Here is a 22,030-nt window from a genome sequence, read left to right on the forward strand (position 1 = left end):
TATTACAATATTACTGCTTCATCTAGATTTTCTTGAGGATTGAGTCAGTGGCAATGTAGCATCTTATTGTCAAGAGGTCATTTTGGGATCTCTTTAAGTATCTTCTTAACCCTCCTCCCCATCATATTTCTCTGGCAGACGAGTCTAATTCTGCTGGATATTTTACAGCATCAAAGGTGGTACTCCCAGGTAGTGTATTTGTGAGTCTAGAACCAGTGTTGTGAAAACCTTGTGTCTTGCTCTTGACAGAGGGTGTTGATAGAAGTTGCTGAGTGCAGCAATAGATACAGTTTTTGCTCTTGAAATAATTTGCCTTCACAAAAATCTTGATTTTTGAACAGCTATTTAGCATTGAAGAAAGAATTTGACAAGACATCTATATCTCACGCTGCTTCTGCTTGTTGACTGAAGAATTTTTGGTTTACCCATATTTGACTAGTTTTTCTATGGGTGGCCACAGATGTGAGTGATTGTGGTCTCTAGATACTCAATTTATATATATGTATATATCTAAGTGAGCACAAACTATTTTGTTAAGGAGATGCTGTCATTCACAGATGTTTGTTTCTATAAGATATTAGTTTCTTGCACTTCAGATGAATTTATTTGCCCAAAAGGTGAAATCCCAAGTGTGCCTGTGTTATCAGAACTGGAATTACTCATACAGGATAGCCACTGCTGCTGAGCATACTTGCCATCTTTTGGGTCATTTTCTTAACTTGCACAAAAAGTATGTGCAGAATAGATTAATCTGCTGTTTAAAATATGGTCCCTACTTACACCTTAATATGCTTCACATTTAATTTTCTCATACAACCTATTTTTGAGTGAGTTTGTCTTGTTTAGTCTTTCTGGCCTTGTTCTGGCTCCTCAGTTCAGTCAATGCCTGTGTCACCCACCAAGTGCTATCAGGAGCTGTGTTTGGAGTCACTTTCAAATCACTTGATGGAAATCAGGCACCTTTCCCCCTTTGTTTTTCAAAACTGTAAGCACCTCAGAACTTAATTTCTTTCAGTACTCTTGATTTAAGCATTTTGTTTTCCTAGATCTTTTGAGTGTTAAACTCAGCACTGTAATAACATGTGTGACACTGTCCTGGAGTTGTGAAGTTTCATTTTTGGTAAGCCCAGAAAGGCAGCCTTCCTGTAGAAATAGCAAAATGTCATAGTCCAGTTTGCATTTTTCCAGTAATTTTGTTCTAATTCCTCACGGAAACATTTAAAGACATGTTTTTATATTTGCAGTAGATGCTGAATTTGATTAAAGTGCAGCATGTTAGACACGGAACTTGAAACATCTGCCTTGCTGATGTTTTCTGTCAAGTGCTTGCCAGGATCACCATCCCTGTGTTGCAGCATGTCGTACAGTTAAAGCTCTGACTTACCAGCTTGACATATGAGCATTACATTTTGCTTTTGAAAAATTAGTACTTTTATCCAGCATGCCGGTGAAGGCAAAAAACATTACAGGTAGTCTTCTGTGTCCATTTTCCCTTTTATCACCTTCTACAGTCAAAATCAGGGTTTGTTTTTTTCTTGCAGGCTCTGACAGCATCAGAATGTGATCTTTGCCAGTATATGAGATAGAGTAATGCTAGTTGCTGAAGAGTAGTCTTGAGGATGTGAGTTTACAGTAGCTTACTGGTCTGACTCTTGGCTATTTGTTGTATTCAGTGGCCTGTTGAATCTAACTTTGGAAAAACTGCTGTGTTCTGTGCCTGTGCTGTCTGAAATTCCTTGTGTGATTCTGCACAGGTACTGTTTGGATGCTCAGCATTCAGCTTTGAAATCCAAACTGGTTTTTTGGCATTTTTATACCATCAAAGGCATAAGCATCAGTATTGGTGGAAATACTGTAGTGCTGGTGTTAACAAGCATCCATTTAAAGCATCGATGGTGAAGGGTCTAGAGAGTAAATCATGTGAGAAGTGGCTGAAGGAGTTGGGGCTGTTTAGCCTGGAGAGAAGGTGGCTCAGGGGGATCTTATTGCTCTCTATAACTGCCTGAAAGGATATTATTCCAAGCTGTGGGTTGGCCTCGTGTCCGACACAGCCAGTGATGAGAGGAAATGGCCTCAAGCTGCTCCAGGAAAGGTTCAGGTTGAACATCAGGAAGAATTTCTTCATGAAAGTGTTAAATATCAGAATGGGCTGCCCAGGGGGATGTTCAGGAAACAACTGGAGGTGACACCAAGGTTTAGTTGAAAAGACAGTGATCAGTCAAAGGTTGGATTTGACCTCATAGGTCTTTCCCCACCTAAAAGATTTTGTGCATTGTTTGGGTTTCATGCCATAAACGAAAATGGAGATGAAAGATACATTGTGCACTCTGTTCATTTCTGTGAATACTGTGAGTGTGGCAGGTGGAGAACATCGTCACAGAACAGGGTTAACTGTGCAGCTTCTTGCTACATTTATTTTCTCAAGGAAGAAATAAATTTTTTAAATGTTAAGTAATACTTTGCAACACTCTGGTTTGAACTGGTTTTTGAATGCTGACAACACAAGGAGAACCTCCTCTGTTTTTTACCCCTTGAAGATTTGTGATGTGTAAGTCTACAAGATCAACAATTACAGGACCTCATTTCAAACAACACCAGGCAGAAATACAGTTGTTGGCAGCTTCTTTTTCTGTCTAAAAATTAAACCATTATGAGATAATAGATTCCTTATGTGAACTTCAGACTCATGACTGGACCTTCTTTTGCTTGGAGAATATTACAAAGTAGAAGTCTGAGGAGAGAAAAGGGACTATCTACTCTGGCCTTCCAAAACAAAATAGTTGGTTGCACTTCAGCTTGGGAAAAGATGGGGAAAAAGAGAGTGGAGGGTTGTTCTGAAAGTCTGGAAAATCACCAGTGTTCTGAAAATGTATGCTAAAGGAAGTCTTACTTTTCATAGCAGGCGAGATGGAAAGCACTCAACAGTAGATTAGCTAAAAGTAAATGGAGTAAGTCTTTAAAATGTGCAAAATTGTGGCATTCATTGCCAGACAGATTAAATTACTTCATCAGAGCTGAGATATACTATAAAAAACATGTGGTTAATTAGTAATTCTAAAACACAGTGGTACAAAAGGTCTCTGGTTCAGGAAGTTTGTGAACTACTGATGACTAGATTAGATGACCACTAATAATTGGAGTTATTTGTCCACTGTGTTTTGTATGTCTTTTTGCTGAACATCCGGTAATGAAGAAAAATACCAAATTAGATAGAATCCTAATGTTTTCAGCAGATACAGATTATAGTTGATTTAAAGGAGTTTTTCTGAGCAGCCTGCGGAATGTTCTCTTGATTAGTTCACAGTTCTGCTTATGAACAATGTAAAACATTTTGAGAATCTTTTTGTTGAAATGTAGATTCCAAATGTCACAATATTGCTTGTACTATTTTCTTTCACTTTACATAATATTCCAGCAGTCACATTCCATTTTGTGTTTGGCATTTTGCATGCATAGTGGATTGGTATGCAGAAAATGAGGAAGTTAATAATTCATCTTATATCTCCACAAATTTTAGACATAGGGAGCTGTGTGGTGTAAGACATCAGGATATAACAAGTATAACTGTTGTATTTATCACATTTGGTTTGCAGGAAAGATTTTGGGGCTTTATTTCATTTGAGTTTATTATTTTCAAGTGACTGGCTGACTTTGAAACTTCATGTAATGTGTTGTCATTATGGGTAAACAGCCAGCATCTTGGGGAGGGCAGGAAGGAAAAAGTCTCATGGTATGTCAAGCGAGACATTCATGTCAGGCCATTTAAATCTGCTGGACTTTTTAAAAGGCTAGGCTCACATTAACTGAGTGTGAAAGCAGAGGTAGTTCAAAGAAAAGAGAAGGGAAATACTTTTAAATGAAGATATGGGAAAAAATGTTTTATTTTTGGTTTATTAAAAAGATGGGATTGTACTTGTGATTTGCATCTCAAAATGAAATTATGGTGTTTTTTCCCAGTTGAAATAGAAAAAAGATTGCCCTGGAGGATAAGTTACAGTACTCTGATAACTGGTTCTGTAGAAAATCCTGTGAGTTGCAGTAATGTCGAGGCCTTACAGTGAACTCTAATATGCCAGGCTTTATTCTAAGAAATTTAAAATTTAACAAGTCTTAGCATTAATAATGAACATTATATGTTCCCTAGCTTCAGTTTCTTTAACATTCTGAGCTGAAATCAAGGTCCTTTAAGCTGCTAGCTCTATACAAATTGTGATTTGTCTTCTGAACTCAAGAGCCCCTTGAACTCTATCTGGCCTTGGCTGATTCTGTGATTGAACTTTGCTTTGAGCAAAAGTGTTTCTTTCCTTCCTCACTTCTGATCTTTGTTATTTTGAAAGTCTGGATATATATATACACCCTGTTTAAGTTCATTTTTTTGGGTTTTTTTAAGTCCAGCAGCTTGAAAATTACATCAGGTGAACAAGATAAGCTTCTTTTGTCTTTCTGAATCCCATTTTGTGTTTGTGTTGACCTTGAACATGCATGTAGGTATTAATTGTAGTGGGGATTTTTCTACACTCATAGCAGCAATATAATTCCAGCCCAACTACCACCTCTTTTAGAAGGGGAATACAAAGCTATAAAAAGATGCAGGTTGTGTTTCCCCTTGTGGTTTGGCTGAGTCTGAAATTTCCCTGGCTTCTGTTTGGAATTTATTTTCTAGCTTAAGTTTGGGTTTGATTTCTTTGTTGATTGTTTGTTTTGGGCTTTTTTAAAAATTCCTCTTTGGCTAGGCTCCTTCAACATATTCGGGGGCCATTATTTAGCAGTTATTTAGATCTGGCATTGGTGCTGGGCTGGCAGTCAGTCAGGCTTCAACCCTTCCCCCAGTCTAAGTGCCCTGATCTTTCTTAGTCATCTTTCTTTTGATTTGCTGGAAAAGCATCTTGCTTTTGGTTTTAACAAGCTATTGTTTCTTGCTTTGGCTTGCCACCCGATGGTTATGTTTTAGCTTGTCTGTCTTCTCTGTTTCCTTTGAGAGAATGCTTGAGTTTCTTCTGTCTTTAAAGTCTCTTTATTTTAATTGCCACTTTTAATAATTTTCAATGACACTAATATTTTTTTTGTCCTTTCAGAATTTAAGTGTCTTACCACTTCTCTAATTCCCTAATACGTCTAACAGAGGAACATTTACTCTTTCAGTTTCCTAACTTATTTTTAACATGTTTCCCCTTTGGCATGTAGTTCCCCTGTGCTTCAGCTCATCGCCTGTAAGTTCCTGTATTTCTGTTACATGCTCTACCTAGCGTGGCCTGGAGAACTGATGAATTTTGGTGTAATGTGCTTGGCTGGGCTAGATCTATGTTTCATTATTTTATAGAACTGCTCTGGGTAGTACTGTCTGTAGCATGTTCTTGCTGGAGACAGTTGACATGGATGTCTAAGGGATGATTGAGTGCACAGACGGTACAAAATATGGCAATAGGAAGTAATTTCAACTGGCTGGATAGACTCTGCTTCTTTCATCCACTCCTTTCTCTTCTTTGAGGAAAATTAATTTTGTATTGTAAAATAGCAGTGATTTCATTTTGTATAATACAACACTATATGGAATACTATAAAACAGGAATCTTGACAAGTTCATAATACCTGATCTCTAAGTCAGGTTGAACTTGGAAATGGATTTAAATCCCCACAGCATGAGGGAGTTCTTCATCTGTATTTTGCCATAAGTCTGTGGGGTGAGGTAAGGTATCACAAGAATCTTGTCCATTCCATTAAGGTGGTTTACTGATTTACAAATACTGCTTGGACACTTCATAGGAGGAGTGGATTGATGAAACAAGAACAGATCAAGCAGAGAAAATTTTAGAGGAACTGGATTTAATTGCTTAGATCACCATTATGAAGCAATCTAATCTTCAACACTCTGCTTGTAAGATGACTTTTCTAGGTACCTAAATAATTTGGTTTAGTTGGCTTTGTCCTTTTGTTCCTTTCTCTTTGTTGCTTCTTCTTAGGAAGGGGGAAGCTATTCAGCCAGGATCTCTACCTTCTATTTCCTTGTTTTGTGCATAAATAGCTTATAAATACTATTTTTTTACCATATTTGGTACTTTGGAGCTTGAATATTTATTAGTGAGATGTTCTTCCTAAATGTTTGACTTTCTCAGCCTTAAAGAGAAGAGAGAAGCCCTGATCAGTACCTTTAAGGTTTAGTGCATGTCCTATATATCAGAATTCCTGAAGTTTGATAATTAATCAGTGGACAGAAGAGAACTGGCTTATGTTATTGGCCTTGGAATGAGATTCTGAGGAAGTGACTGTTTGACAGAAATTGTTTGCATAAGAGGTAACTGCCATTACAGATCAAACTACTTGTAGTAAAGCGTAGACTTGAATGCAGAGTTTTCATCAAAGCCAAAATTAGTGTGGCAGGCCTCAGGGTTTTGCATCAATCTTGCCATTAGTGTATATTAACTTCACACATGAAAAAGGTGGTTAGCAGTTAGGTAGACCAACTGTAGATGAAAAGAATGAAGATAAGTAAACAAAAAAAAATTGTGCAGATTTCATCAAACTAGAAAACGCTGCATGAAGGAGATAATGCTCCTTACTACGATAAGTAAAATCAAGTTTAATGAGAAATGTGGCAGATGAGATATCGAGCTGTGTTGGCTTTCTAAATTGCATCTTATGTTTGTACACTGAATTCTTAAAGACCTCTTTCACACCACACTGTCTTTCTCTCAACTTTGCCACAGCAAATGCAGGGCAGCTACAATATCAGGATTTCCATCGATTATCTTTTGGTGCTACAGTTACTACAGAGCATCAAGTTAGAAGTGAAGCTAAAACCAGTACTGAATTGTTTGGTGTATAAAGACTTGGGAGTATTTTTTTTCTACCTTTCTTATGTCATACATTTAAAAATAACTTATTTGCTTAGAGTTTAATTTTACTTGTTTTTATATGATTTGTTCTAGCTGTTCTTTATAGAGAAAAGTTGCCTTTTGTATAATATTAATATTAGCTGAAGGTAATAGCTGTTCTGCTCAGGTGATTGCACTAACACATTAATAAATCAATAATAAAAATATTGGTCACAGTTGTTAATAAATATATATTTGTGTTCTAGAGTAAAGTTTTGAAACCCTTGTTATTCACTTATATGAAATTTATGTCTATGAAAGTCTATGTACTGCCTAATTTTTGCCTTGTGTTCCTGCATATTTTCATGGACTCAGTCAAAGCAGATGCTCTGCAACACATCAAGTACCATATCTCATTCTATGTAAATTTACTTTTATTGGCCCTTCCTTACAGTTTTTCAGAATAGAGAGCATAATTGTTACAGGATTTCTTGCTGTGAAAAAAGTAATTATTCTGTTCAGTTTTCTTAGTGTCTTGTTTACAGTGTTTCTTTGGTTTATTCAAGGGCATTGGGAGTTCCAGTGACGGACTACACATTTGAAGACTGTCAGCTGGCTTTGGCTGAGGGACAGCTTCGTCTGCCTTCAGATACGTGTCTTTTAGAATTTGCAAAGCTTGTGAGAAGCCTTGGGTGAGCATATACAATATTTATATGTAAGGTGCATCTTTATTACATATCTACAGTTTTCCCGTCATGTAACAATATTGCATTTATGAGTATAAATGGAAAGTTGTCATCATACAATCAGGAAAACACAGGTGTAAAATTAAAACAGTACTGTACTTCACTTGCAAGCAGCACCTCTGAATCCTAATGAGTAGAGTAGGTTGTCAAATTCTTATTTTCCATCTGACAAGTGAGCAGAGTGAGTCTAAAGCATTAATTCCTGAACTAAAAGACAGCTTCTGAAGAGGATGAAGAATACCATAAGATTCCTAATATTTGATACAGTTGAGCGTCAATTGCCTTTTCCTGTGACATCTGTGGAGGGAAAATAAATGCTGCCAGCAGCAATCTTGTGACTGGATTAACCTTGCAATAGTAAGGACAGAGGGGTCACCCTTTACCAAGAAGGGCAAGGTGGTGGTTGATCTTTTGAGCAGGTCACTGCCTGACGTGCTTTCTAATGCAGCTGTAGGTCAGTGCATGCAGTATAGGTCCTTGTAGGAAACCCCTTTGGTCCTCTCTGAGCACGGCGAGGGGGAATCCTACATGGAACCAGGTAAAAGATGAACAGCACTCTTCTCCTCGGGACTAAATCCTGTTTATTATAAAGGAGCCACCTCAGATCCAGGTGACACCTCAGGGGGTAACAGGGGCCGAGGCATCTGGTGGTGTCCAGAAAAGAGATCGAAGGTGTCGTCCAGGGGGGCTTTGAGCCCAGGAAAAAGGGGGTGGGGGCCACATCCAATGGGACACAGGTGAGGAGAGGGGGAGGGGGGAGCAGGTCAGGGAGAGACCACCACACCTGAGGCTTAGGCGGAGGAGGGGAAAGGTCTGTGGAATAGACCAATGTGACACAAACTCCATAGTGCAAGGTAAAAACTACCCAGTGCAAATTCCCAACAACCCAGTGCAAAACAACAACTAAATAACTATTTAGTGCATTACAACAGGTCCTCTCTTCTTTCTTCCCATAGTGCCATTTCCTGCTGGCTTTACCTTTCAAAGAAGCCTCAGCAAACCTGAAAAATTTACATAAACCAAATGTACAGCCTCATCCTATTAACTCTCAATATGCAAGCACCCTTTTTAATTTTCTTGTCTCATCACCTGAAAGTGCATAATTTAATGTTTCCATTGTGTGTTTTGTTTCCTTTCACTAATTTTTCCTTCATCTTCAGCTTGTGTACATAAATGAAAATAAAGAAGAAAAAGCTCTGTTGTAGAGTAAGGAATGTCGGACAGCACACATCATGAATTCAGATGACAAGCATATATTAATCTATTGTCAGGGCTTCCATCTGAAAAACTTCCATTAGGGTAGGAGAGACTTATAAGGGAAAATAAAGATTCTCACTTTGTTTAAAAGGCTCTGAATTTACAGTACTAAGGAAGAAAAACAAGTGAAACAAAACAAACCAACCACCCACGTCTCTTATTATGTAGTTGATAATCCCGGGATTCAGTTTAATCCTCTTGTTAAGTTGTCTGGCTTCTGTCTGCTCAATTTAAAGCTGTTCTTTCAAATTATGCTTTTCTAGGGTTTTGTTTTGGCCTCTGAAACAGTTAGATGCGTTTGTGAGTGAGATTCACTACAGCCCAGAAGTTCTCTCTCTGGTATGAGCAATTAATCCTTGGTGAAATATAATCCTCTCTGAATTTGGATATGTGCCAATAAGAAGGATATTGTGATGGTATTTTTCTGGCACAATTGGATGAAGATTGTAATATGACTTTATCTCTAATGTGCGTTTGATAATAATGTAGTCATTTTGCTGTTTATTCAAAGGTTTTGAGGTCAGGGAGGCATTAAGATCATCCACTAGCATCCCTAAATAACTGGAAGAGTAAATTTTATCCAATGGATTTTTCATCCAGTCTTAATACTTGTTTTTGAGCGGTGACATACTTCCAATGTAACGTCCAGTTTTAAGATCCCTATAGTAAGGCAAATTCAGAGTTCTTTTTGGTTTCGATTTTTTTGAAATCAACTTACACCTCAGTTTGCTCTACTGAAGAGTTACTTCTGTGCACATTATTTGTCTACAGGATTCATTATTGTTGTCTGTGAAATTTTCTTAGCATGTGCTCAGCTGCATGGGATCCAGTCTAGAATCCATGTAGGCACAGCAGTGAGTTCTCATGCTTCATCTAAGGAAGAGCTTGGGCTCTGTTGACAGAGCTGTACAGCTGGCTTGTACCAAACTCTGTGATAAAATGACTGCTTTATCAATGAGATCAATTGATCATAGACTTACCTTCTCAAATTGTGCATTCATTACTCCTCAAGGAGTCATGTGTCTCTTCAGTCTGGTAATTTATGTCTGACCAACAAGCTAATTGCTAAACTATATGCAGTCTATGTTATAGCTTTCATTTTTTTTTCTCATACATTGTAAATCCTCTGCTTCATTTGATGATTTATTCTGTAATTAATTGCCACAGTGTTTAAAGTGAATCTCTATTTTTACTTGAACTGGATCTATTGCCATGTTCTGGTCATTGAATCTTGTCTGGATTTTATGCCTTACTAAAGACCTCCTTGAATATCTTCTTCAGGAAGTGTTAATATAGTTAATTAAGTCTCGTCTCTGTCTTTTTGAGATACTTCTTATGAGCTGCTTTAGGGTAGTTGCCTGCTAGGACATCCTTGAGTTCTGGTTTCATTTGATTTGCTCCTATTGTTTCAAGCTTCTGTTTGTTCTAATTCCCAATAATACCTCATCAAGTTGACCATGAGGATCCTTTTAGTCAATGCAGCTGTAAGCTACCAAGATCTGCAAGGACCTCAGGCCTGGTGCCTGTCTATTCTTGCTCAACAGCCTCTGCCGTCCAGACTACAATGCAGACTTCTGCTCTCCATTTGTCTGAAATGGTCCAGACTGTAGGTAGAACTCTGTGTCCCCAGAGTAACAATCCTCACAGCTAACTACCTGTGCTGTGACTTCAAAGTGCTCAGAGGTCATCTATAACAAGGAAAAAAACCTCTGGAGGATGTTTACTGTCTGCATTTGTGATAAAAGCAATGCTGTCTGCACAGGAGGTGGTCATGGATCAGACATGATAGCAGATACCAAGCATGGTAGCCCCTGGTTTTGTGGATCACAGCAGTGTGTGCTAAGAGTATTCAAGAAGGTCAGTTTTGCAGTTTTTCAGTATACTTGCTCTATGATGGCAAGAAGTTGCACAGAAGTGTATCAGCAGACTTAAAACTGAATGTATTGTGCTTTTCTGGCTTAGGGCATGTTTTTCTGTGCTTGCAGTTTCCAGTAGCTAGCTACATGATCCAGCTGTTCTTCCAGCTCTCTGAAGGTTTTTGGCAGGTTCCCGACATGCAAGAAATAAGCTTGTTTTCAAATAGTCAAATATAGCTAAAACTAGCTTACTTGCTAAAAATAGTGATAATTAGGCTGTAAAATATTCTACCTTCAGGGATCTGGTTTTCCTTGTGAAGTCTGCTGTGAAGAATTTAATGTTCAGAGCTGTTAATCTTGAAAAATGTCCTTTCCATCATCATGGACTCAGGAATACTTCTTGTTCTCTTTAGTGTACACTGACCTAAAAAAATGAAGCAAAACACCACAACAGCAAATAATTTTATATATCATAAAGCCTAGATCGTGCATGGAAACTATTAAGCCAACAAAGATGATTTCATGAGGAAAGACATTTGCTTTGGGCTTTCTATAATTTATGGCCTCCGTTGGGATAAAAGTAACAATTGTAAAGGAATTGGGACTTTCAAACCTTTTCATGTTGGTTCAGAACCTATAAAGAGATTTGCACTTGGCATCTGAAGACTTCAGTTTAGCAGCTTATGGTCATCAACATATTAATGACTTCCTGGTTTTGAAGGGCTAGAGGGAAGTGAGCCCACGTTGGATTACCAGAAGTACAATACTGTCATACTCGAAGCAGTTTGCCCCACTGATCCACATACTGCTTTTGAGATTGTCTTACACCTCTTTCTATATTTCCAAAACATAAACCACAAGATGCCTGTAAGATTCTTGGTGAGCTGTATTACTTTCCATACAAGATTTTGCCTTCAAGCTTCTATAGCTGTTCAGGCTTACTTACTGGTGAAGAGGAGATCTTACAAGTCTTGAGTGCTACTCACCAAATGAGTGCTCACTCAGTTCTAGAAGGTCAATTTTGAGACAATTCATTGCAAACAAAATCTCTCTCATTTAGAGATAAATGTTACACTACATATCCTGCGTCAGTGGGGGCTTATCTCAAGGGAGGATTTAAAGGCCAGCTGTCCTTGTGCTACAGTTAAAATCCATTTCAGCCACTACTCTGGGATGTATTATCAGTGGACACTTCTTGCATGTAATCCTGCATGTGAGAAGATGAGTTCTGTGTGCATCTCAAATCCTCTATGGATTTTTTTTGTTGTTGTTATTGTTCCTTCTGCTTTTTTACTTGATCATGGAAAATTAATGTTTGCAGAAGGGTGTCTCACTTTTTTCACTATCTAGGACTAAATCTTAAGATAGGTGCTTTAATGCTAGAGTGGAGGATTTGTGAATGTTCTGTAGGAGCCTTGGGTTTCTGGAAGAATTCTTTCATGTTCAAGTCTTATAATTCAGAAATACAGGTCTTTGCATGGTTTAGTTAGGACATATTGGTAAGTCAGTATAGGTCATGACAAAAAACATGGGAGTTGTATTTTTACTTGATAGTTGTGATATTTAGGAACGGACACTACAGCAAGCGATTGAGTTCTGGAGCTGATGTATCAATCATCTTCCTAGCAGATATGCTCTTATCTTTTTTCAGAAGCTCCTCAGAATGCTGATATTAAGCATTTTATTCATTCTTGTTACTGAGAGGAAGCTGCTGAGGAGTCCCAGCTGCAGTCTGGGAACAGTTCTGGTGTAAGCTTCTGAGTTGTGTGAATAACTGTTTTTCCTTGCCTGCAGCAGCAAGCAGCAAAACAGGCAACTGCAGAAGGACATTGTAGGAGACTTTAGTAGCATCTTTTGTCTTCAGAGTGGAAAGATGCCCTAAATGAGTTCAGAGGAGACCTGATCCAGATCTGCTTGATGTTGTATTAGGGTGGAAAGCTGCTTTTCTTTGCATCTTACCAGCAGCACTATTTATTTTATTCAGAGTAAGAATTTTCGGTAGGGCTTTTTTGTTAGGGTTTTTTTGGGATTGTTTTGTTGTTGGCTTTTTTTTTGGGGGGGGGAAAGCCAAAACAGGAATCTTGGCTTAGGCAAAAAACTAACCAACAACTACTAGTAGATATCTATATAAGTATAAAGTTATTCATTTATCAGTCAAAGTCTGGTTTAGCAACGGGGAAGGACTAAGGAAATTCTGTTGCTGTAGGAACTGAATTTTGTTTAGCTTACCTCATAATGGTGTCCAACTCAAGACTGAATGTGAAAAATGAGGACTGATAAACAGGATTAACAGTATAATCACTATTATGTAATCCCTGGGTTTTTTTTTTTTTTGTTTAGGTAAGATGCATCATGTCCTTCCTGTTCAGTGACTTTAGTAAATTTGGAAACGTAATTGGTTTATGTTACTGTCCTACAATACAGCCATATTCAGGTGACCTAAATTCCACCTAGTTCTCCATGTTTGGAATTTATTAGCTAGTTCTAGACTGTGTTTCTTCCTGTTGAACTGCTTACACATATGGCTTGTAATCAAGGTAGACTGAAGGGCATGAGTTTGTCCAGAATTCTTAAGCCCTTGCAGTAATTCCTGAGACAGCTTGAGATCTAATGGGAGCTTTAAAATTATAGACATACATTATTTGATAATAAAGTTGTGTAATAATTCTGAAACTAGACTTTTTAATGCTTTACACCATAATCATCCATTTTTTCATTTGATGTTTTGAAATACATATTGTTAAAATTAGGTTGATTTTTAAAATGTGCAAAAACAATATGCTTTATAGGCTGAAGCCAGAAACACTTGAAGATGATCTTAATAAATATGCTGCCAGTGCCATGAAAATGAAGAAAGAAAAGGCTGATCTCAAAGAATTTTCAGCCTACTTGGAATTTCCTGTTTCTCAGACATTAGAAAGTATGTTTGCACTTTTTGATGAGGTAAGAAACAACACTAAGTTTAAAAATTTTACTACTTTTGGTAAACTCCACTTTAGCCTACTTCTGTTTCAACTGAATTCACTGAGGTCTGATTTCTAAGCACTTCACCATAAAATTTGCTTACTGCACTTCTCTTTCAGCAAGGTAAGGGTACTTATCATCAGCCAAATAAAGCATTCCTTCAGCTAGAACTTAAAAGGAATATCAGCTGGACAAAAGCTATCTCTTTTCTAGATGCAAAATATGAAGAGGAAGAAAGGTAGGCTCAAGCTAGACCTCTGCTGCTGCTCTTTGCAGATGAATGCAGTGTCTGTTAGCTGATATTTTGTTTACCTTGTAAATAAATGACTTCTACTTCTATGAGCCTGAAACCTGAAGGATCTTGGCAAATGAGCCAGTTTTTCATTCTTCTGGCAATCACTCAGAATGGGGAAATGACTATTATCTTTGTCTGGATGAGGTGCTGTCTGGACCAGGAGGTGGATATGTCCACAGTGTTCTCTCTTGGAGCAGATGTCATGTATTCAGGGCTTAAATTAGGGTGCATTGTCCTCTGGTTCTCTGGCTTTAATTTCAGCACAGTGATTCAGATGGTTTTATGGAAAAATCTTAAATATGCGAGTAAAGGGTGACAGTAGCAGCATTGTCTTCCAATAATATTTAAACTGTGACTTTTGACTGAGACTGTGAAAAGAAACTGCAGAGCTTTCACTCAGGTTCGTGTCCTCATGTGATTTCATCTCAGTGAGACTAGTTTTATTTTGTCGTGGTGCACGTAACAGTATTTCTGAATATTCTGCATTTTTAGCAACTTTTAGTTATTTATGAAAATTCTCAGACAAATTGCACTATTTTGATGGGAGGTTTTCCTTCACAGAATGAAGATGGTGTAATTGACATTCGGGAATTTGTCATTGCTCTGTCAGTTGTCTGTAAGCCATCCAAAACTCTGGAAACCATTCAGTTGGCATTTCAGGTAAGGTGCATTTTCTTGCTCTATGTAGTTTAGGTATTTTTAGAAATTACTGATACTGGCATTAGACTCAATAGAAGTTTCCACATTTCCTTTTAATATTTGATTACATTTTAAAACAATATTAATGAAAAGTTACATTAAGAGTTCATGTTAACAGGGAATTCATTGCAAGTGTAAGTTGTGTAAAATTATGGAAGCTTGCTGTTTGAAATTGTTGTTTGTAGAATTCTGGTAGAATCCTTTTTAGCAAATTAAGTTTCAAACCTCACGTCCTTTGTACTGATTCCTCTAAACAAACAGTCTGAGTTGTACTTACTACTCCTAGAATGTTTCAAGCAAATTTAATTTTTTAAGTTAATAAAATATTTTTTTTTAATTTCCTACATGTTAATAGAGATTTTGTTATCTCCTTTTTTCTTCTTGTTAAAACTTTCTTCCTTCTTACCATGTATGTGTGATGGTCCTGCAGTCTTGTCCAGACTTGATGCTTCCCAGAAGTGCTCCTGATCTTGCTCTAGCCTCAGTGGTTTGTTGTAGCATCACCATAGATTGTTAATGCAAGCTTTTTGGGAAAGTGACAGCAGCAATGCTTAACCAGTGGGTTTCTGACACCTTGATTTACTACTTTTCTATTAATTTCTTTCGTATTACTATTTTGACATGCTAACTCTGTTACATCCTGCATCATCTTTTCTTTTGCCTTCAATTCCACATGGTCTTCAGTGTTACTGAAACTGAGACGTGCTAAGACTTGATGCTGTCTTCACTAGTGGATGCATGGAGCTCAGAGCATTCAATTGCATGGTGCTACATTGCAGCTTTGTTTTCTGTGTAGTTGTATTCAGGTTCTTCAGCATGACGACTTTAAATACGTGTTGCTGAAGAAATGAGGCTCCTGTGAACGCTTTGTGTTCACATGTATCATTCTTACCCTTCAGCCAGAATCCAATAAATTTGGCAAAGGAGGAAGGAGCAAAAATATTTATTTCCTAAAATATGTGGGAAATCTGCCATTAGTAGCTGTTATTTATTGCTGCTTCTGAGGGAAAAGCAGAAAGAAAGGTCTCTGTCCTGACTCAGTCCATTTCAGCTATAAAACAGCATAGAAAAATAGGTGCTGTTTGGTCAGCTCTGTCTTCATACTGAAATGAACAAATTTGAAATAAATGTAAAGGGGACTTTGGGGAAATATGTTTTTTAATTTTAATTATTTTAATATTTTAATTTTTTAAGTTTAGCTGTCATGCTTGATAATGTGCAAGATAATTTTATCATTTGAGAGGAAGAAAAGCTCAGACTGGATGGTTATTTTCTTTCTGGAAGCACTTGAAGTTAATTAAACTGTTTCTTAGGAAAATTTCTGTTCTTCATTATCTGCTTCCCTCCCCAACTTATAATACATAATTTTGAGTCACTTTGTTAACTACAAAATATAAAGTTAGCTGTAAAACTGCAAAGAAGCTTTGTGTGTATTAAGAAGGGGAAGTACTCAGCGAGGGGAAGCAGGTATGGCTCATTTTATCCTGCTAGTGATGATTGGAAGGGTTAAGAAAAGTCTCAAGCTTAGGAAATTTTGCTTATTCTGGGATTAAAAAATAAGGAAAGAGAACCTTTTTTAATCCTTTCCTACCTCCTGTCGTGACTTCACCTACAATTAGATATTCACACAGCTTACCTGGAGCCATTGAAGGACCTCACTACTTAATGAGTGTATGACTTTGAACGGGCTGTACTCTGCCATGTGCTACTTCTTTCAGGAAAAGTACAACATTTCACATAGCAACAAGTTTTCAAAGTTAAAGTGTTTAGTGTATGGCTGAAGAACTTGAAAAATAGTATCATTATATGGAGTTATTATAAAATGGGGAGGGGAGTGGAAGATACATGAGAAGGCTGTGCTGCCATTCAGTGGGACCTCCATAGGCTGGAGAGTTTGATGGGGAGAAACCTGATGAGGTTTAGCAAGGGCCAGTGCAGGGTCCTGCATCTGGGGAGGAAAAACCCCAAGTCCCAGCACAGGTTGTTGGTTTGACCCACTGGAGAGCAGCTCTGCTGAAAAGGACCTGGTGGGTGACAAGCTGACCATGAGCCAGCAGAGCCCTTGTGGCCAGGAGGGCCAGTGGGATCCTGGGGTGCTTTGGGAAGTGTGTGGCCAGCAGGTCAAGAGAGGTGATCCTGTCCCTCTACCTGGCCCTAGTGAGGCACATCTGGAGTGCTGTGTCCAACTCTGGGCTCCTCAGCACAAGATTAAGAGGCAATGGAGAGGGTCCAGTGAAGGCCACAAAGATGATTTGGGGTCTGGAGTATCTTTTCTTATGAGGAGAGACTGAGGGAGCTGGGGATGTTTAGTTTGGACAAGACTGAGAGGGGATCTCATTAATGCATGTACATAGCTCAGGGGTGAGTGTCAGGACAATGGTGCCAAACTCTTTTCAGTGGTGCCCAATGACAGAATGAGGAGCAGTGGCCATAAACTAAATCACAAGAAGTTCCACCTCAAGTTGAAGAAGAAGTTATTTATTTTGAGGGTGGCAGAGTACTGAAACAGGCTTCCCAGGGAGGTTGTGGAATCTCCCTTTCTGGAGACATTCCAAACAAACCTGGATGCACTCCAGTGTACCCTGCTCTAGGTGACCCTGCCTTGGCAGGGGGTTTGGACAAAGAGCAGCACTCTGGTGTAAGTGCTACACCTTCCCTTCCAAACTGCTAAAGAAACTAAAGGCTGTTGTAAATCTTGTCAATATTGTGTTTATATTGACCACCCAATATTACCTGACTACTTGTTCTGTGAAAATGTAGCAGGCTTTATTAAAGAAATGTCTTGGTCTTTGCCCTATTCCTGTGAATAAGTGTGCAGGTTAGGTGCCAGGGCTCAAAAGGCAAGATTCCTGAATTGAGTATGTTTTCTTCCATGGAACTTCAATATTTTTATTCCACTAAGGTGTGCTGTCTCATGGCAACTGCTTCTGCTTGTGTGAAAAATACATACTTATGCCTGTTTTGTTCAATCTCATCAGTTCCCACCTTCTCAATGATGTAGAGAAATTAAGAGGAAGTTTCCAAAATGGCACTTTTTACATGGTTTGATGTTTTCAGTGTTGTCATGCTTGAAAAGGAAACAGAAATATTTCAAAACCCCTTTTCTCTCACTTCACATTGTATAGGCAAATTAAGCTATTTTAAGGAAGCTTAATGAAGTTTTATTTGGTACAGATGTTTTGAAATATTCAGGTCCATTTCTCAAAGTAAAACACTGTCCATATGCAAAAATGAGACTATGAGCAATTATTCATAGTTATCAATCTGTCAGTAGTAAAGCTAACTTTTTCTGAGGTAATTCTTTAGGATGTAAGAGTATGCAATTGATTGTTTTCTAGAATAAATACTTGTAGAAAATTATATGCCCATATGTATATGCCCATGTGTATGGGGTAGGATTCTCCTGATTAATACCATTTAGATACAGACATTTAATGCAAGCTTGTTTTTGGATTTTGGTCAAAGGAATCTTGAGTTTTACACCTGACCAAGTGGAAATGGTATCTGATTTAGGCTGACCTAAATATATCTCTGGATATTACAGACTGTGTTGGAGTTTAGACACTATAGCTCAATGGACTGGATATTGTTCTCAGTTATATGTTTGCAAAACATTCGTATTTGACAGTCTTGTTGCTGAGTATCACAGTGATTCCAGTGGTTAGGACTTTTTTCTGATTATAGCAAGCTTTACTTTCTAAGCATACACAGGTGAACTGATGATGATATTTTTTACCCAGACTAATCTGAAATCCTTAATATATCACATCAGTCTGAGAGTGACTAGAATTTCTAATACCAACTTTTTGGTTTGCTTTACTTCAGTGTAGTGCTGTTTATAGGAGTTGGCATTCGGCTTTGCAATGATTTATCTTGCTGTCTTGATTCATAGCTGTACCAGTCAGAAGGTGGAACTGTAACAGAAGAGGATTTAGGTAATATTCTGAAGACTGCCATGGGTGTGTCACAAATTGATGTTACACATCTTTTTAGAGCTGTAGATGAAGAGGAAAAAGGAAAGATTACATACGGTAAGTATTCTTAACTGCATCTGAACCGTCACAAAATGTCAAAGTTGCCGGCACTCATGTTGACAAACAAAGCAGTTACATTTTTATTAAACTCTATCTTTTTTTAGTTGGCTTGGTGACTTCAATACTGATAACAGCTCTGCAAACAAAGTAAATTTACATTTAAAAAAATGAGCTTCACCTTTGTTATCAAATGCCATGTTTGCATGTTTTCAGTTTTCCCTTCCTCATCAAGTCACATAATATGAGGATTAGTTCCTTCAATGTATTCTGTTCTATGACTTCCATGTACGTGAATATGTATTTTTAAAGAAACCTGCCTTAGCTCTGTATTGTTTTGTATCTTGTGTTTGAGAGCAGGAAGTGAGGGGGTTAACCAGGCTGCCTATTCTATAGATTGCAATGTAGGTGGAATGGAGGCGAGAAAGTTGCGTTTGAAAAATTGAGACCTGGGTGAATAGATTGTGCTGGGAGTCAGAGTACTTATATGTTAATTCCGATTATTTATGTTTTATGCAGTAAGGTTCTAAATTTAGTTGTATCATTTGAGTATGAACTGAGTGGTTGATAGCCAACATTAAGTATCTCCAGTAGAGGTGCTTATGACATACCCTGTTGTAATTGTTTTCCCTCAGGATAATCAGTATGTATTTAATTGGTAAAAATCTTACAAAATAATACATTAGTGTTAGTAAATCATAGTTTCTACATTAGTAATACCTCTGTTTCAAGCATACAATATGTATGTAAAGCTTCAAATACACAAATATTTTAGAGTTACTAAAATCAGTATCATTGCCACTGTCCTTTCCTTTTTGCCTGACTACTGTCTTCTCTCCTCAATTCCTGCTGTACTACCTCTTTCCTTTCTGTGCCTCTGTCTGTCGCATCCTCAGCATTTCTGCATCCACCCTGCCCATTGCCTTTTTCCTGCCTGTTACTGCTGCTCCCTGTCTTCCAACTCATAATGTGCAGTGTCTCAGCTCTTGCCCCCACCTCCCAATCACCAGCTTCAAAAATACCAGCACAAATCTTAAGCTGGTAAGCATAACAGAATTTTAATTTTGGCACATTTCATTTTTTGAGGATAGCTAAATTTGTAGTCATGTACAAGTGAACTCAGACCAGGTAATGTGAGTTACCAAAGAATTCATATTTTAATATTCATCTGTAATTGTTGCATTTAATCTGCACTTTTTCCCTAAGTAGTCATCATATGTTCCCATCACAAGGAAATCTGGACCACCAAGCCACAGCAGTGGCCACTGGTGTGATTGGCCCTCATTTTCACAATTTTATATCCTGTAGTCAAGAATAGTCTTTTTTGATGGAACACAAAGTAGGTAGGAGGATGGTGTTTACATAATTTCTTTGGAACTTTCCTTAGCAGTTTTCCTGAGAGAAGTGCTTGTTTTATAATAGAAACATGTAATTTTAACATATCTGAAAGTTTAATAGTGGGAGTAAATATACAAGTTACTAGATTACAGAATTAGAAGTTGTAAATAAACTTTTGGTATTGCATTTCTGTCTTGAAAGTTCCTGCCATAAATATTCATCCTCTTGCCTTTCTTGAGATTATGTGGAACTTCACACATGCTCAATTTGTTGCACTTACTTACTAGAAAGGAGAGGTGAAAAATCTTGTAGACCACACAGTTCAGAAGATACTGTCCAGACAAGTTCAAAGCATTGTATCTGATGGAACTAATGTTACTTTGGATGCACACAGCAGACGTCTACTGACAATCTCCTTTCTAGGGTGTTGGAATTTAAAGCAGGAATATTAAGTTGAGCCTTACTTGTGAGAACAAAAGATAAAATACTTAAAGTATCAAACCTAAATTGCTGCATGCACAGCAGAGTCCTTGAAGCCACAGATCTCATCTCAAAGGAAAAGCTTAGGTTGCAAGTAAACAGGATAATCAAGAGCAAAATCAGATTGTGAATATGAGATGTTGGAAATCTGAATTTTAGTTGCATGGTTGAAAGCACTCTGGTTGCCAAAGATGTATGTATCAGTTCTCTTACACAGTGTGCAGTTGGCTTTGTTCAGATGCACTTTGATTGCAAAGCTTTTCCTTTTAGTCTAATGTAGACAGAGGCAAGATTTATCAGTCTTAAGACATGATTCTGGAGAGTTTGAATAGATTCTCTAGGAGGGCATGTCAAATTCTAGGAAACTCTCCACCAGCTCTTGATAGACAATTCAGACTGTGAAAACGTTCTGAAGACTGCCTGGCTTGCTGTAGCCAGAAAAAAAGGAGGAATCTGCCATATTTGGAGTATCTGTATGGATGAAGAATCAGGGAAGGAAGAATTATTTGCTTAAAATTTGCTTAAAATAATTATAAAATTATTTAGCTTAGTGGAAACAAAAACTAGAGAAGATTAATGAACACAGAGCTTCCAGGAGAAGTATCAAGTAGTAGGAGGGTGTTTCGAGGGTAGGAGAAAAACTTCTTGAAGTTCTTGTAGTACATATGCATACTTAATGCACAGTTACAGACATGACTCCACTTTGGGTTCTTTCTTTGTCTCTTTGTTTTTAATGGAGGTGGGAAGCAAAATCAACTTTTTTCCCCAAGTTAATGACTGAGGTGATCTTTTCCTTCAGTCTAATGCTTCACAGTTGCTTTCAGTTGAACTCCAAGATGAGACCTGTGATTAGATGCAGGAATAGTTGGTTCTTTCTACATGACCTTGTTTCACATTTCTGATAAATAAGTCAAATGGGATTCCAAGCACTTTTCATTGCACTCTGCTGAGTACAGCTTCAATAAGTATTCCTCTAATACTTTCAGTACTTATTTCAGCAGGACCCAAAATGTCAGCTTACTGAGATCTATCCAAAATTTTACTCTCTTCAATTTGGATTGCCCTTTCCTCATGAAGACTTTAATTTATATGATCCATCAGCCTGTTGTACATAGAGTTTTTCAACATAGATGGTAATGTTGGTTTTCATGACCTAAACTTCATAAACTTTTGCTGAAGTTATAGGTCCAGAATGCTCTAGATCCATATAGACTGTGGATAAAGGATACCCATTTTTTGGTGAGTGGAAGGATAAAGTTATCTTTATTGCCTTCTCGTCGCCTATCCCTTTGCAACAGTTCAGAGGCAGGGTTGCCCTACAACTTCAGTTCCCCTGTGAGCCATATGGCTTTCCCTTGCTCCCTGGCCCTTTGCAGTATTGAAAAATCATGTCATCTCAAAGAGTGCCAGGGTGGGAAAGCTGCAGTGTTTCCCTTCTTCCATACCAGCCCAGCTGTAGGAGGAACTGGGCTTCACTCCTTTGAAAGGCTTCTTCAGGTGTCATCTGCTCTGCACTCCAGGGAATTCACATCATCATCTGATCATGAGCTCT

The 22,030-nt window shown here is 37.9% G+C and overlaps 1 protein-coding gene across 1 annotated transcript in view; it reads left to right on the top strand.

Moving 5' to 3' along the window:
* Positions 1–22,030, top strand: part of LPCAT1 (lysophosphatidylcholine acyltransferase 1) — a 59,044-nt gene that overhangs the window by 34,006 nt on the left and 3,008 nt on the right. The window contains exons 10-13 of the mRNA XM_068194987.1: positions 7,379–7,504; positions 13,461–13,614; positions 14,492–14,590; positions 18,522–18,660. Coding sequence (XP_068051088.1) covers positions 7,379–7,504; positions 13,461–13,614; positions 14,492–14,590; positions 18,522–18,660 — 518 coding nt within the window. The remainder of the gene's footprint in view (positions 1–7,378; positions 7,505–13,460; positions 13,615–14,491; positions 14,591–18,521; positions 18,661–22,030) is intronic.

Source organism: Anomalospiza imberbis, chromosome 1 (assembly GCF_031753505.1).
Source record: "Anomalospiza imberbis isolate Cuckoo-Finch-1a 21T00152 chromosome 1, ASM3175350v1, whole genome shotgun sequence".
NCBI lineage: Eukaryota > Metazoa > Chordata > Aves > Passeriformes > Viduidae > Anomalospiza > Anomalospiza imberbis.